At 41.7% G+C, this 14,219-nt stretch overlaps 1 protein-coding gene and 1 long non-coding RNA gene across 5 annotated transcripts; one reads left to right on the forward strand and one right to left on the reverse strand.

Annotated features, from left to right (window-relative positions):
- Positions 1–354: 354 nt before the first annotated feature.
- Positions 355–4,590, reverse strand: LOC125201761 (putative glutamate carboxypeptidase AMP1). 4 transcript variants are annotated; one of them, XM_089063582.1, is made up of 10 exons: positions 3,651–4,590; positions 2,658–2,900; positions 2,318–2,458; positions 2,130–2,198; positions 1,870–1,957; positions 1,687–1,770; positions 1,512–1,600; positions 1,193–1,306; positions 939–1,073; positions 355–746 (listed from the first exon to the last, which is right to left on the reverse strand). In XM_089063582.1, exons 1-10 carry the CDS (start codon positions 4,542–4,544, stop codon positions 570–572), a joined length of 2,034 nt encoding a protein of 677 aa, XP_088919708.1. In that variant the 5' UTR covers positions 4,545–4,590; the 3' UTR covers positions 355–569. The 4 variants fall into 4 exon arrangements, with proteins under 4 accessions (XP_088919708.1, XP_088919707.1, XP_047955992.1 ...); XM_089063581.1 differs by having other exon boundaries at positions 1,870–1,960; XM_048100035.2 differs by having other exon boundaries at positions 1,870–1,960; positions 2,306–2,458; positions 3,651–4,589.
- On the forward strand, positions 4,448–5,696 carry LOC148932288 (uncharacterized). Its single transcript, XR_016134971.1, has 2 exons — positions 4,448–4,570; positions 4,819–5,696. It is a non-coding gene; the product is annotated as an uncharacterized LOC148932288 (long non-coding RNA).
- The last annotated feature ends 8,523 nt before the right edge of the window (positions 5,697–14,219 follow it).

Below are 14,219 nucleotides of genomic sequence, written 5' to 3' on the forward strand. Positions count from 1 at the left end.
CAACTCGCAGCCACTAATGTGAATCATTCCCCTTGCTTTTTCCCCTCTTATATAGGCCATCATATGAAACATGGCAGGCTAAGTTGCACAAAATCTTGATTATGAGTGGGACTTCGAAGAAGGCAACTCTTGTAAATCGATGAAATAGTCGTATTTTAGAGTAAAGTAGGGTGAAGTCGTGGTACCTACAAAGGGAAACGCATATATAGGTTGCCAACTAACAGCTAGGGAAAGTAATGTCATCCTCTAGAAAAAAACACCATGCTCTTTAATGTTCATCTCCTCATGTTCTTCAAAGCTAAACATTTTTATTGCATATTATCTAAAAATGTTATGGATATTTAAGGGAGGGAGGGAGCAATTCGTCTACTATAAATGGTGAAAAATAGTTTTCGAACATACAAATACTTTGGTACATATGTGAGGGGCGTATTTACACATTTATTATATAGGGAGACACAGATGCCACTATTCAGTTTTTACTTCCCCATTTTAACTCTATTCATTTGATCATACTAAAATACAAGTAAAGGAGTTAGATATACTTCTCCTTTTCATATCTGAGTGTTTCATGTGAGTTCACCTCTCAAAGCTGAGGCTGCTCTCTGGATGGCCCTCGAGACTCTCCAGATCTCGTGCCTAATCCTCGCCTCCTCGCCTCTCCTCTCCCGATATTCAGATATGCAATCCGCTATTCCAGGAAAGAATTCGATTTTGCTTTCCGTATCCCCACAAGGCCCATAAATCTGCATTCGATAAACATCCACTCAGCTCAGGATACAAGTACCGATCGACTATCGACCGTTTACTTGCATTTTTGGCACACTACTGTAGTGTGGATGTATTGATTTGACTCGGGTTTGGACCCGTTAGACCGTGTGATACTGATACGAGTCTTGCCCCAAGCAACTAACTTTCGATTCAAAGAATGTACTTACCAGGTGCTTCAACCATTGCCTTCCGGGGAGTCCCTCCGGATCTAAGAAGCCTCTTTCTGCAAGCATCAGTCGATCATTTAGAGCGCGCCTCCTGAGTAGTGTCGATACATCCTTGCTTCCATCCACCCTCAGTTTCTACAGTTAAAATTCACAAGAATAACAAGGATGCAATCAACGTATTGTTCATGCATTCTGCTTTTGGAAACAGAGTTTCGTTAGCACAACTTTTGTTCATAGATGGAGAATACTCGGACCTTGATTTCTTCATCGGTTCCATATGCAGCCGTTGTGAATTCTTGGATAGCAGCAGTGATAGGATCCAGAGAGATGGATTCTCCCAACAAAGTGCTCAGAGCATTTTTATACTTCTGCAAGGCAGTCAAATTAGCAAAACGCCACAATCGAAAATCCTATAAAAGTCGGGCAAGCCTTGTTAAGATCCGTCACACGGGTCATGATCTGAACCCAAACACTATTAAACATCGAAAAAATTACAAACATCGAATATGTTGTGCCAAATTGTGTAATGGTACGAGCTCCAGTGACATATAAATGAGTGAAATATTCTTCTACCTGCAATTCAGTGGCATAAGAAATGTAGTTGAAAGGCAGGATCGGATCATCAGCCAATCGAAGAGCGACGAGCCCCCATATTCCTGCCACTGAAGTCGAAGAAAAATAACCGTGAGATGTTGAGCAAGGCGAACTACTGAAAGAAAACAGCAGTTTCAAGCAGATAGCAGCAAACCTGCCACGTGCCGATGAAACAAGGGGTCTCCAAAATTCATCATCCAATCATACGAGTCGAATGCAGTGTGATAAGCTGGAAAATCTGCAAAAAAAATACAAAGAATGATGGATGCATATCAAGTTTTACTCTATTTCCTGTCAGCCAGCGCTTGAAATGAGGAAAACACAAGATATGTAATACCTATTCCAAAATATAAATCAATAGAAGCAACCCCGGCATGCTGCAAAAACGAAGCGAAATCTGAATCAACTCTGCTCAGTCTCTGAATCTGCTGCCAACAAACAAAAATAAGAAGTGTGACAACAAAAAGCCGAGAAGTGGTTATCCACGCCTCGACTTCCAATCCATGCAACGTACGGATTTTAAGGAAGTTTTCAGGAACTGAAAATAACGGATGCAATAAGAGTAATAGATTACGAAAAATCAGAAAAACATCTCACATTAACACCTCTGTTGGCAGCTACCCATCGTTCATACACATACTCATTATCCGAATCCGGATCTTTAACCTGTTGCAGGCATGCCAACAACGTTTGCAGAAGATAATATTAGACAACTTAACAAACAATTTTGATGGTGTAATCCTTCAAACACTCAATCTTATCCTCAAGTTTACCTGTTTTGTTACCTCAACGAAAAGATCATCGAGCTGAGGAGTAGCACTAACGAACAAACCAGGCCCTTGCACCGCACAGTCCACATTAAAATAGGCCACTGCTTTCGAGCCAAGATTCAGAAGGTTCTGCTCTACCCACTCGGTGGAACCAATCTGGAAACCAACATAAAATTAGTTCCATCACTCAAATGCTACATAACACAAACAGACATCTCGATACATCAAACAGAAACAACGACAAGAAGGGCTACGGCTCTACAAGGCAGACGAAGAGAGGAAACTCTTCTAATATTAAACCTGTGCAGTTTAAGCCATTCTTCACAGTAACAGCAAGTGACAGTACATTACCTACCATCCCAAATTCTTCGGCATCCCAGCTGCAAAGAATGATGGTTCGTCTAGGACGCCAACCTGATCGCATGAGAAGTGAAAGACGTCGAGCAATGTCAAGTAGAGCAGCAGTGCCGCTGTTAGGGTCAACAGCGCCGTAAGTCCAAGCATCTCGATGGTTGCCTAGGAGCACGTATCGATCAGCTTCCTCCGATCCCTTTATCACAGCAAATACATTGTGGATGGTTTCCATCTTTTGCTTACCCTGCAGACAACAGTTCCATAATGCTCTTTCACTTTTCAGATCAAAAGAATTATTCCTCTGATAAAAGACATTTTGGTAAAACTTATCGAATTTTTGTAAGAAGACCAAGTTGCATGATACCAGGGGGACGTCTGGTAGCTATATTAGAGTAAGTTATAAGCTCTTATCTAGCTTTAATCATTCGTTTGGTACATGTTTGGTAGGGGTGATAACTTATTTAGGGATAGAAATCCAACGCCCCTACCAAACATAGCTTAGTGAATAGTCTGTCAATTTATGTTCCAGAGAAGCCCGCCTTAAAATCCATATTTCAATCTAGAAAATTAATCCACAATTTTGGTTGGTTACACTAGATATTTGGAAATTGAACCAAGATAATGGAATAAATTACTTAGTTGTCCTCCATTTTTTCTACTCTCAATTTGTACATATATATTATTGATGGTATTTTAGATACACGAATTTATCATGATATTGTATTAATTGCACCAAACATAACTTACATGACCGTCGTTATCTGAACTAGCAGTAACATGAATAGTCTACCAAACTAGGCACCAACAGAAAGAAAACAAAAATCAAATATTCCAAAATTGATAAAACAAGCAAGAATCAATTTCCCAACATGTATAAAGTATGATTGCCGACTTCATTCATCATATAAAAGATAGTCAATGTTTTTCTCACACAAAGTCAACCTTATAATTATACTCGCAACTTAATCCAAACAAAAGCAATAAATGAAATAACCTGGTATGTAAAATTGAGCATGGTCGGTCCGGGCCCCACACCCCAAAACCTTGTACTATTTCCAGTCCCAAAACTCTCCCTCCACTCAAGGGGCATCCTCGCCCCCTCCAGCGACCCCAAAATCCTCTCCGCCGCCGCCTCCGACAGCGGCATCGACGGAATACCAGGAAACCTCCTTACCACCCTGGGATCACCCTCCTCAAGCCTCTCCCCGCCGGCCCTGAGCGGGTCCCCCAATCCCTCCATAACAGTGCCCCTCTCCACCCCTTCCTTAAACCCCCCCTCCGTGTACATCAGCACCGCCGCCACCCCTCGCGCCGCCGCATTCGCCGCCGCCTCGTGCCGCGAGAGCCCGCAGCCGCGCCGCAGCAGCCCCACGCATCCCCTGACATCGACGCCGCTTGCCGCGAGGGCGAGGTAGTCCCGCTCGCTCCCGCAGTTGAGGAAGACGGCGGGGGCGTGGGCGGAGCCGGAGGGGGAGTAGGCGTGGTAGGGCGGGACGACGTCGTTTGGGGCGGAGGGCTCGGAGATGGCGAAGTTGAAGATGGAGCCGTTGCTGAAATGCGCGGAGAGGGAGGAGTGGGAAGGGTAGGAGAGGAGGGCGGAGAAGTTGGCGGTGTGGGCGGGGAGGCCGAGGGACCGGAACTGATTGAGGACGTAGAGGGCGGTGGAGAGGGAGAGGGGGGTGCCGGCGAGGTGGGGGCGGAGGGTGAGTTGACGGAGGTAGGCCGCGACGGTGGAGTTGCTGCCGGAGGAGAGGAATAGGGTGGCGGCGGGGGAGGAGGGGGAGGGGAAGGGGTGGCGGTGGCGGTGGTGGAGAGCGTAGAGGGTGAGGAGAGAGAGAGTGAGGAAGAAGAGGAGAGTGTGTGTCTGATTTTTACCGGAAAACACCATTTTGGAAAGCTTCAGAAGGAGGAGAGGTTATTTTAGTACTCCACTGAAGCTTCTAAATTAACCCATGTCTATTGGGTAGTGATTTTGCTATATAATATATCGAGATTATAAAATTAATATTTTTTCCCATAATTAGTAACTAATTGATCTATAATATATTATTTTGAGTAGATATATATCTAATTAAGAAAAATTAATTTTTTTTTATATAAATACACGTTCATTTGCAGCTAGAGATTAAAATTTTCTTATATAAACACACATTCATTTGCAGCTAGAGATGATATGCTTCAAGGTTTCTGGCTCTTCTTTGCATAGCACGGCCACACACTTGCCATCTTCAATTCTTAGAGTACTAAGTATGCGAATTCCAACTATGGTGTTAGTGTTCCCAGAAGGACTAGACAATCAGACATGTAGTGTTGCTCGTGGTGGGGCAGCGTTTTTTCCAAGCAATGCATCATTGTTTCGTCATCATGCTCGTGTTGTTAATACGTCGAGTAACCTGTAAAATTAAGTTAGATGAAGAGAAAACATTTGACTTAATGCCCGACCACACTATTTCATCCCTCTTGTTTTCTCCCAAAACAAAGCAATTCACAACTAGAAAAAGAATCCCAACTGATCCTTCTCTTAAGCAAAAAAATTTCGACTCCACTTAAAGATATAACTTCAGTTCTCATTCTAGGCTGAACTGATTGCGGGAAGGAGTTACTATGGCCAAACGCCACAGCAGGCACATTTGGATTGAAACAGATGCGGAAACGCTGAGCGCCCATCTAGGAAAAGGGCGTTTGGGGCCGGCGAGCTCGAGACATTTATTGGCAGAGATCAGATTGGCGCTCCGGGATACTTCTTGGAGAGTCTCTTTCATCCCAAGGGAAGGAAATAAAGCAGCATATCATTTGGCCTCGTTGGGGAAAGATGGGGACAGGATCTCTACGTTCACGGCAGAATCGGCGCCTGCAAGAGTGCGGGCTCTCGCACGCCTAGATCAGATGGGTTTGCCTAACTTTAGATTTAGCTAGTTTTTTATGGTTTTTTGTTTGTTTGAGTTTGGAAAAGGGAGGTCTTTTTTGTAACCCCTTTTCATGATGTTGTGGTGATTCACTTTTGGGATTGCTAGATTGTAATTTCTTTGTTTTCATGATATATAGGGGATGAGGGTCCTACTTAACCCTCCACCGAGAAAGTGTTTGATGAAAAAAAAAAAAAAAAAAAAAACTTCAGTTCTCATTCTCCCAAACTCTCATCTCCTCAATGGGTTTATTCTTCAGGGTTAACAACATGAAGAGCCTTGGAAAGATAGTTTGGAGGCCCACTTCCCCAATCCACTTGTCATACTAGAATCGTGTTTGTGTCATCTTCCCGGCTTTCATCTGAATTCCTGTTCTAGCTACCTCTTGGATTTCCTTACTAAACCTCTTGAAATTTGCAATTTGTCCTCAAATGCTTGTGTAGGCCTTCTCATTCATTATTTGCAGATCTCCAATATACGTGGTCCTATGGATTGAACCAGTTATTTCTTTCTAAAACGGTTTCTAATTGTTTGTCCTCCTCCACCACCATTTAAAGAGAAAAGTGGCATTCTTTAAGTAGATGTCCCTGACTATGAGCGCTCCTTGCTCCTTTGGTTTATAGATGACATCTCAAGAGATCAAATTGCCTCATTTCCCCCATAGTTCTACCTCAAAAGAATCTTATTTGCAGTTGAATGATGTGTTCCTGCTATCTTCTGGGGCATGCAAAAAAGACTGAGATAGTAAATGGTTAAGTTATTAAGTATCTCCTTGATAAGGATCAACCTACTTGCCTTCGACAGGGCTCTCGCTTTTTAAAGTTCTAGTCTCTTCTCCACTTTATCAATAATTGGTTTCCATGTTATCAACTTCTGTGGATCTGTTCTAAGGGGAACAAAAAGATATGTGATTGGCAATGCGAAACATTGAAGGATCTTCTAATTGTTTCCAAAAATCTTAGAATCCGCAGCGGCGAATATGATAGTATCATCAACAAATTAGAGGTGGGTAATTGGGACACGATCCACCACAATTGTTATTCCATTGATGATTCCGAGCTCCTTGACTACGGAGACGAATCTACTGAAAGTCTCGTGATCAATAAGAACAAGAAAGGCGAAAGTGAGTCTCCTTGTCACAATCCCCTCTGAAGTTGGAAAGGCGAAGTAGATGACCTGTTGACAAGGATTGACATGGAGGATGCCCGAACACACTCCATGATCCAATCAATCCATTTCTTCCCAAAGCCCATGCTTGTTGGCAAAATATGTGCAAATCAAGAATAAATCAAGGAAGATCATGGTCAACCAAATCAAGGATTACATTCCTTATTTGTAAGGCCTAATTTGTGTGTAAATATTTTTCCTAGAATAGACGTTTTGTATCATCTATATAAGAGGAATTACATTGTACATTATTCATAAATCAATAAAGAGAAAAATATTCTCTCCAGTACAGTTTAACATAGTATCACGAGCCATACGATCCTAACCCTAAACACAAGCCGTTTTTTTTTTTCAAAGCACAAGAACTCAGAATCTTGTTCATCACAGTTCCTCAACAAAACAGCCCCAGAAATCAAACAAATCTGCCCACCCGTCCCAAACCCAGACGATTCAATCGAATCTTCAAACTCAGAACACATTCATCATCGTTGGGATACCTTCCTCAAACTCTCGACTCAAATTAGGCAACAACACACGACTCATATCAGCCCCAAACCTGCACCAGTTAGCAAAACCAAGTGAAAGCAACCGATGGCCACAAAAATAACCGAATCAGTTTCGATAGGAGTCAAACTAGATGGGAATAACTTCCTTGTCTAGTCTCGTCTAATGCGAATAGCAGTTGGAGGTCGTGAATTGCTCGACCACCTTAAGGCGATACAGATCCACCCAAGAAATACGACCCGAAATTCAAAGCATTGCAGGCGGCGGATTACGTCGTGTTTTCTTGGTTGATCCAAAACATGGAACAACGATTGGTGTTACAGTTTGCTCAACATCAAACTGCGGCAGCAATGTGGCGGAGCCTCGCCACCACGTTTGGAGCACGCAAGGATCCAGTCCAGATTTTACGATCTGGAGGATCGAACCAACAAGTTGGTTCAAGGAACCAATACACTCGAAGCCTACTGGGCATAACTTCAGAACTTATGGGTCCAGGATGGATATCCGGCCTGCCCATACACATGTTGCGACGAAGGCGTCAAGATCTATCAGACGGAGACAAAAATCAAGAGACTCCATCAATTCCTCTCCAGCGTGAACATCAAATACGATGGACTCCGGAGGGAGTTGTTAAAAGAAGACCCTGCACCCGACGCTGAGACCACGCTCGGGATTTTGAAGCAAGAGGAAGGGCACAGCGAGATCTGGAGGTAGCCCCAACCTCCAGATTCTGGCATCGGCGCCGGGCTCGGAATCCGTCCAGGTTACCCTCCTCCTCCCCATCAACAGAACCGATAGCAAACGCGTGGCCCGCAACCACAACAGCCACGCCGAGGCCAACCTCCTACCGAATCTACTTCAAATCGGAATAGAGAAAAGGAAGACAAATCCAAACTTTATTGCACTCATTGTCAGATGCCTCGACATACTAAGGAAACATGCTTCCAGTTAATAGGATACCCGGAATGGTGGGAGGACGGGCATATGCAACCGAATCGGAACCAGGCGGCGAGGGGGAGATCCGCCGTCAGTTTTCCAACTGACGAACAAAATATCCAGACCAAAGGAGATTCGAATGGGGCTTCTTTCGGAACGCCAGGAGGTGGTCCGACAGAGACGCCAGCCGGCGGGTGGTGGGCGACGAATTCGGCGGTCAATGGCAAGGAGGCGCAGTCGGCGGGAGCGAGAGCTAATCTGGCGGCGCAAACATCGTTTAGAGGTAATGGGTTTAGGATTAAAAGACCTAAACCCACAAACTACCACTTATTTAAAAAATGACCCCCTTCCAGCCTCTTATCTTACTAATCTAAAGTGACAGTTTGGTGAAAAGACAATTTTATCCTTTTTAGAGGGAAAATGTGAAGCTATTTTTGTTCACCCTTTTGGTCATTTTGTGAAATGGCAGCCATTGGATAAAACAAATTGCAGCCCCTATTGGCTTCTCAAATGGTCCAACCAAATGCAAACTTCTTGACTAGAATCTGCATTTTGTGGACTGATTTTGTGATTGCTGTGTAGCAGGTTTGGTTCGGATTCTCTGCTTGGAATCCGGCGACCGTTGGCGGATGAGACGACGAGAGAGATGCCAGAGATGCAGAGGAAGCGGCAACGCTATGGGTTACTGCGGAGGCAGCGATGCAGGAGGGCCGACGGCGGCGGAAGCGGAATAAATAGAATCTTGATGAATAAAGTTGATCTAAACCAAATCTTGAGAAGAAGAAATTCAATCTACAATATAGATAGAACCAAAGCCGACGAGACATAGCGGTGGAACACTGAGGAAGGACGGTGGCTCGGCGTGTGAGGGCGGTTGGGCAGCGGCGAGGCGCGACGGGTGACGAGGCAGGGAACGGCGGCCGGGGAGCTATGCAGCGCAGCGGATGTGAAGGAAGCAAGTGGGTGGCGAAGCACGGTGGTGGACCGCGAGGCAAGGCGTGCCGATTGAAGTGTGTCGTCTAGGCAAGCGGAAGGAGGCAGGCGGTGGGGGCGGCGGCGCATGGCAGGGCGGGGAGTAGAATAGCGTTGAGGGGGAGAGAGAGATAAATGATTTAGGGTTTCATGGAATATTAGTTATTGTATACTAATTGGGCTCTAATTTTGGGCCTTTAATGTAGCATATAATTTGGGTTCTAATAGTGTAGTGTAATACATAAATAATGTTCTTTTCAACAAAAATAGAAGGTGTTAAACTCTATTATTATTATTACAATAAATATTTTTCTCTCATTTTTGTTCTCTATTAGATTTTATTTATTTCACTCATATCAGATTTAAAATTGTATAAAATTGTTTGCCAATTTAGAGATGCTTCACAAGCTAAACAATATTACTAAGTTTTTAGATTAAATTACAGAAAAAGATTAAATTATACAGAATAAATTTAAAATTAAACTTAACTTATAAACTTTGTATAACTTCTTAATATAAAAAAGTGTAAATTGTTACTTTATTCAAAACAACAAAGATGCATAAAATATTATCTATATTTTAAGTGATATTTACTTTTTATACGTATATGTGGCAGGGAGTAAGAAATTTATTCTTTCTAATATCAAAAACTCATTTAGTCTTTGACTGTATATCAAGTTATGCTATAGTTTGAAATTAAATAGAAGAAATAAATAATCAACTGATTAGATAATACAAAGTTTCTAACTTGACTTTCTCAAAGAAGTTTAAATTTTTATTATTTAAATTATTCATATATTTAATGTGGATATGTTTAATAATTTTTTTAATTAAGCTATTAAATTTATATATTGATTTACCTTTTATTTGGATTAATGACTACCATAGCACTGTCAATAAACATTTTTACTCACACATATTTTCTTTATTTATAATGTATGTCTTATTCTAATTAACTCATATTCTTTTATCATAGTTACATATCTTCTTTTTGTCATTAATTTTTATTGTTTTTACTCCCTTAGATTATAAATTAAAATTATATAGATATTTCATTCATTTGGGAGTAGTAAATTCTCCAATTAGAGTAAGACAAGATAAGTATATTTATGTTTTTTAAAATTTTCACATTGCTTTGAATTCATAATTTCTTTATATTTATTATGTTTTGTATCTATTATTTGAAATTTTTATGTCCTGTGCATAGCACATGTGTTAATACTAGTTTAGATAAAGGCACTCTTTGCATGAATAAATTACATATTGCACCCCAAACTTGTGATACATTTCAAGTAGACCCCAAAATTATGTGTAGTAATCATTTTTCAGTCCTCGAGAATGTTTCAGAAAATTCAATTGCTTGTCATGTTAAAAACACTGTTATAGATGATAGGGGATGGATATTTGATTGTGGGGCGACAGACACTATAACGTATGATAGGTCTGACTTTGATGAATTGTTTCAAGCTAAACGTACTTATGTGGAAACTGCTGGTGGTGATTTGGCTCATGTGGACGGGGCAGACACTGTGACAATTTCTCCCACCTTGACAATTAGGGGTGTCGAAACGGGTAGCGGGTATCGGGTAATTTCTAACCCGACCCGATACCGCTGGATATCGGGTATCCGTTATCCGACCGAAACAGGTAACGGGACGGGATCGGGTATTCATATTTAGGGTTTTGCGGGTATCGGGTGTACCCGATACCCGAGCTGGTAACCCATTAGTCCCGAAAATTACCCGATTATTTATTTTTATACTCCATAAGATATATTAGCATTTTATAATTTATTTATTTTCCTCTATTAATTAACGTTAAGTTTTTTTTAACTTTTTTTAATCTTATTCTCTCACGTCTTTCTTGATTCTCATTCCACCGCCACCACCTGCCAGCCTATTTCTTTTTCCTGTTACTTGTTGCTCTATTACACATATTACATATATCTTAAATTGATTCTTAATATTATTTTAATTTCTTTATTGATTTCAAAATTGTTGGGAAGAAATTCAGCTTTGTGAAATACTCCGTATGTATTCTTGATTCATTGTGAATTTGTGGTTCTTGATTCTTAATTTTACATTTCTCTAGCCACCGGCCTCCTTATAACAAAAATAAGATTTAAAAAAAACCATGGTCGGGTCGGGTACCCGCGACGTCGGGTGCGGGATACCCGAGTCGGGTATCGGGTGCGGGACGGGTATCGGGACTGCCATTATGGCTGAAATCGGGTGTGGGTACCCGCGGATATCTGTTTCGACACCCCTATTGACAATATCAAATTGTCTCTATGTTCCATCTTTGTCACAAAAATTGATATCCATTAGTCATGTGACTAGGGAACTCAACTGCACTCTATTGATGCACCCGAGATTTTGTTTACTGCAGGATATCCGGGCAGGTACGATCATTGGGCGTGGCACTGAGCGACGAGGGTTGTACTATGTGGACGAGATCGCTCAAACTGGCAGGGCAATGCTGGCTCACGGATCTTCGGAACGAGACTTATGGTTATGGCATATGCGGTTAGGGCACCCGTCTTCTGGTTATTTGAATATTTTATTTCCGCATCTTTTTAAGAATTTAGTTTTTGAGTGTGAGACTTGTATTTTGGCCAAGAACCACCGACAAACCTTTAAACCCAGTAATACTAGAGTGGATTATGTTTTTTCTCTGGTTCATTCTGATGTGTGGGGTCCGGCTCCAGTACTTGGGGGAGGGGGTTTCGGTATTTTGTCATTTTTATTGATGATTGCACTCGCATGACTTGGGTATATTTTTTGAAAAATAAATCTGATGTCTTTGAAAAGTTTACAGTTTTTTATAAATTGATCCTTATCCAATTCAACACAAAAATCAAAACTCTTAGGTCCGATAATGGGGGAGAATTTGTTAACACTAAAATGAGAGACTTTTGTGCCCAAACTGGTTTAGTACACCAAACTTCTTGTGCCTACACACCTGAGAAAAATGGGGTAGCAGAACGTAAGAACCGTATTCTTCTTGAAATGACTAGGGCCCTTCTTTTTGACTCAAAAGTCCCAAAATCGTTCTTGCCAGAAGCCGCATATTTGGCCAGAAGTCCCAAAATCTTTTAGTCGCAAATATTCCTCCTACATTATCTCTAGATCCCTGCATATTTGGTTGTTCTGTCTATGTCCATATCCCAAAACATGAGCGTACAAAACTTTCTCCCTGTGCCGTCAAATGTGTCTTTGTTGGGTATGGGTTTAATCAAAAGGGCTATAGATGCTACGATCCCAAAACCAGACAGATCACCACAACCATGAATTGCACCTTCCTAGAGACAAAATTATTCTACAATACCCAACTTACCAGTCAGGGGGAGAGTAACATAAATGACTTCAATGCTAGTGACATGTTAAGTTGGGCACCAACGACCATTAATCATAATCCTACTGGAGATCAACCCGAGTCAGATACATCTGTCGCCGAGCCTGTCTTACCCATGGTACAGCCCGAGGAGCCCATTGCTCACCCGTCGTCGTCCCCTGCTTCGGTATCCGAGGTGCATAATATTGTCGAGAATACTCTTACTACTGACAATATACATGATGAGATTATAGATGGGGATATTGGCCAGTACATCCTACCCCCGAGGAGCATGAGAGGAATCCAGCTGAAACGGTATTCTCCAGGGAAGATAGATAAACGGTCACGATACCCTATTGGGAATGTGGCCAAGGCAAACATGAAAAAAAATGGCAAGGGCATTTGAAGCTGATTTATTTGAAAAAGAGGAAATCCCACAATCATGGATGGAGGCTATCAAAGTCAAACAGTGGAGAGAAGCAATATTGTTGGAGTTAAAAGCATTGGCGATGAATCATACTTGGGTGAAGTGCCTTCTTCCTGAAGGGAAGAAACCTATAGGTTGCAAGTGGGTATTTACAATAAAAAGAAGACCAGATGGATCGATTGAAAGATACAAAGCCCGCCTAGTAGCAAAAGGATACACTCAAACGTACGGTGTAGACTACTCAGAGACGTTCTCCCTTGTGGCTAACATTAACACTGTACGAGTATTGCTATCTATTGCAGCAAATAAAGACTGGCCATTGCATCAGTTTGATGTAGCAAATGCCTTCCTTCACGGTGAACTGAAGAAAGAAGTTTATATGGTGGCTCCTCGTGGTTTTGAAGATGAGTTTGCAGCTGGAGAAGTCTGCTTATTAAAAAGGACTTTGTATGGGTTGAAGCAGTCCCCTAGAGCTTGGTTTGGGAGGTTTACCGAGGTGATAAAAAAATATGATTATCAACAGAGTAATGCTGATCATACGTTGTTCTTGAAGAAGAAAGAGGACAAGATTACATGTTTAATAATCTATGTTGACGACATGATCATCACAGGGGATGACACAGAAGAGATAGAGCAGTTGAAAAAGAATATGGCCAAGGAATTTGAGATGAAAGATTTAGGGGATCTCAAATACTTCCTACGAGTTGAAGTCTTGAGATCAAGAGAAGGAATCTTTATCAGTCAGAAGAAGTACATTCTTGATCTCTTAGCAGAAACGGGGATGATGGAGTGCAAACCAGTGGACACACCAATTGCTGTGAATCATGGACTTCAGATTACAAAAGGGACAAGACTTGCCGACAAAGAAAGGTATAAGAGACTGGTAGGTAAATTGATTTACCTATCTCACACCAGACCCGAAATAGCTTATGTAGTCAGTGTTGTAAGTCAGTTTATGCATCAACCACAGAATGATCATCTTGAAGCAGCATTAAGGATAGTAAGATATTTGAGGAGGACTTTTGATTATGGGATAATGTTCAAGAAAAATGGACATTTTGAAGTACATGGATATACAGACGCTGACTGAGCTGGAAATCTAATGGATAGAAGATCTACCTCAGGGTACTTTACTTTTGTAGGGGGAAACCTTGTCACGTGGAAAAGTAAGAAACAAAAGGTTGTGGCTTTATCCAGTGCTGAAGCTGAGTTCAGATGTATAAAGAATGGTTTAATGGAAGTATTGTGGCTTAAAAGGTTGATGAGTGAATTGGGACTTGTGTCACAGAAGGCTTGTCAATTATTCTGTGATAACAAG

The sequence above is a fragment of the Salvia hispanica genome, chromosome 2 (assembly GCF_029641045.1).
Source record: "Salvia hispanica isolate PSC_SH4W2 chromosome 2, Shi_PSC_v1, whole genome shotgun sequence".
NCBI lineage: Eukaryota > Viridiplantae > Streptophyta > Magnoliopsida > Lamiales > Lamiaceae > Salvia > Salvia hispanica.

Excerpts from the sequence above, each read along its gene's own strand:
- LOC125201761 (XM_048100035.2), bottom strand. The coding sequence starts at position 4,544 with ATGGTGTTTTCCGGTAAAAATCAGACACACACTCTCCTCTTCTTCCTC. Across the intron at positions 1,961-2,129 it reads CTGCCAACAGAGGTGTTAAT|CAGATTCAGAGACTGAGCAG; the intron begins GTGAGATGTTTT and ends GTTTGTTGGCAG. Across the intron at positions 1,601-1,686 it reads GTTTCATCGGCACGTGGCAG|TGGCAGGAATATGGGGGCTC; the intron begins GTTTGCTGCTAT and ends CTTCGACTTCAG.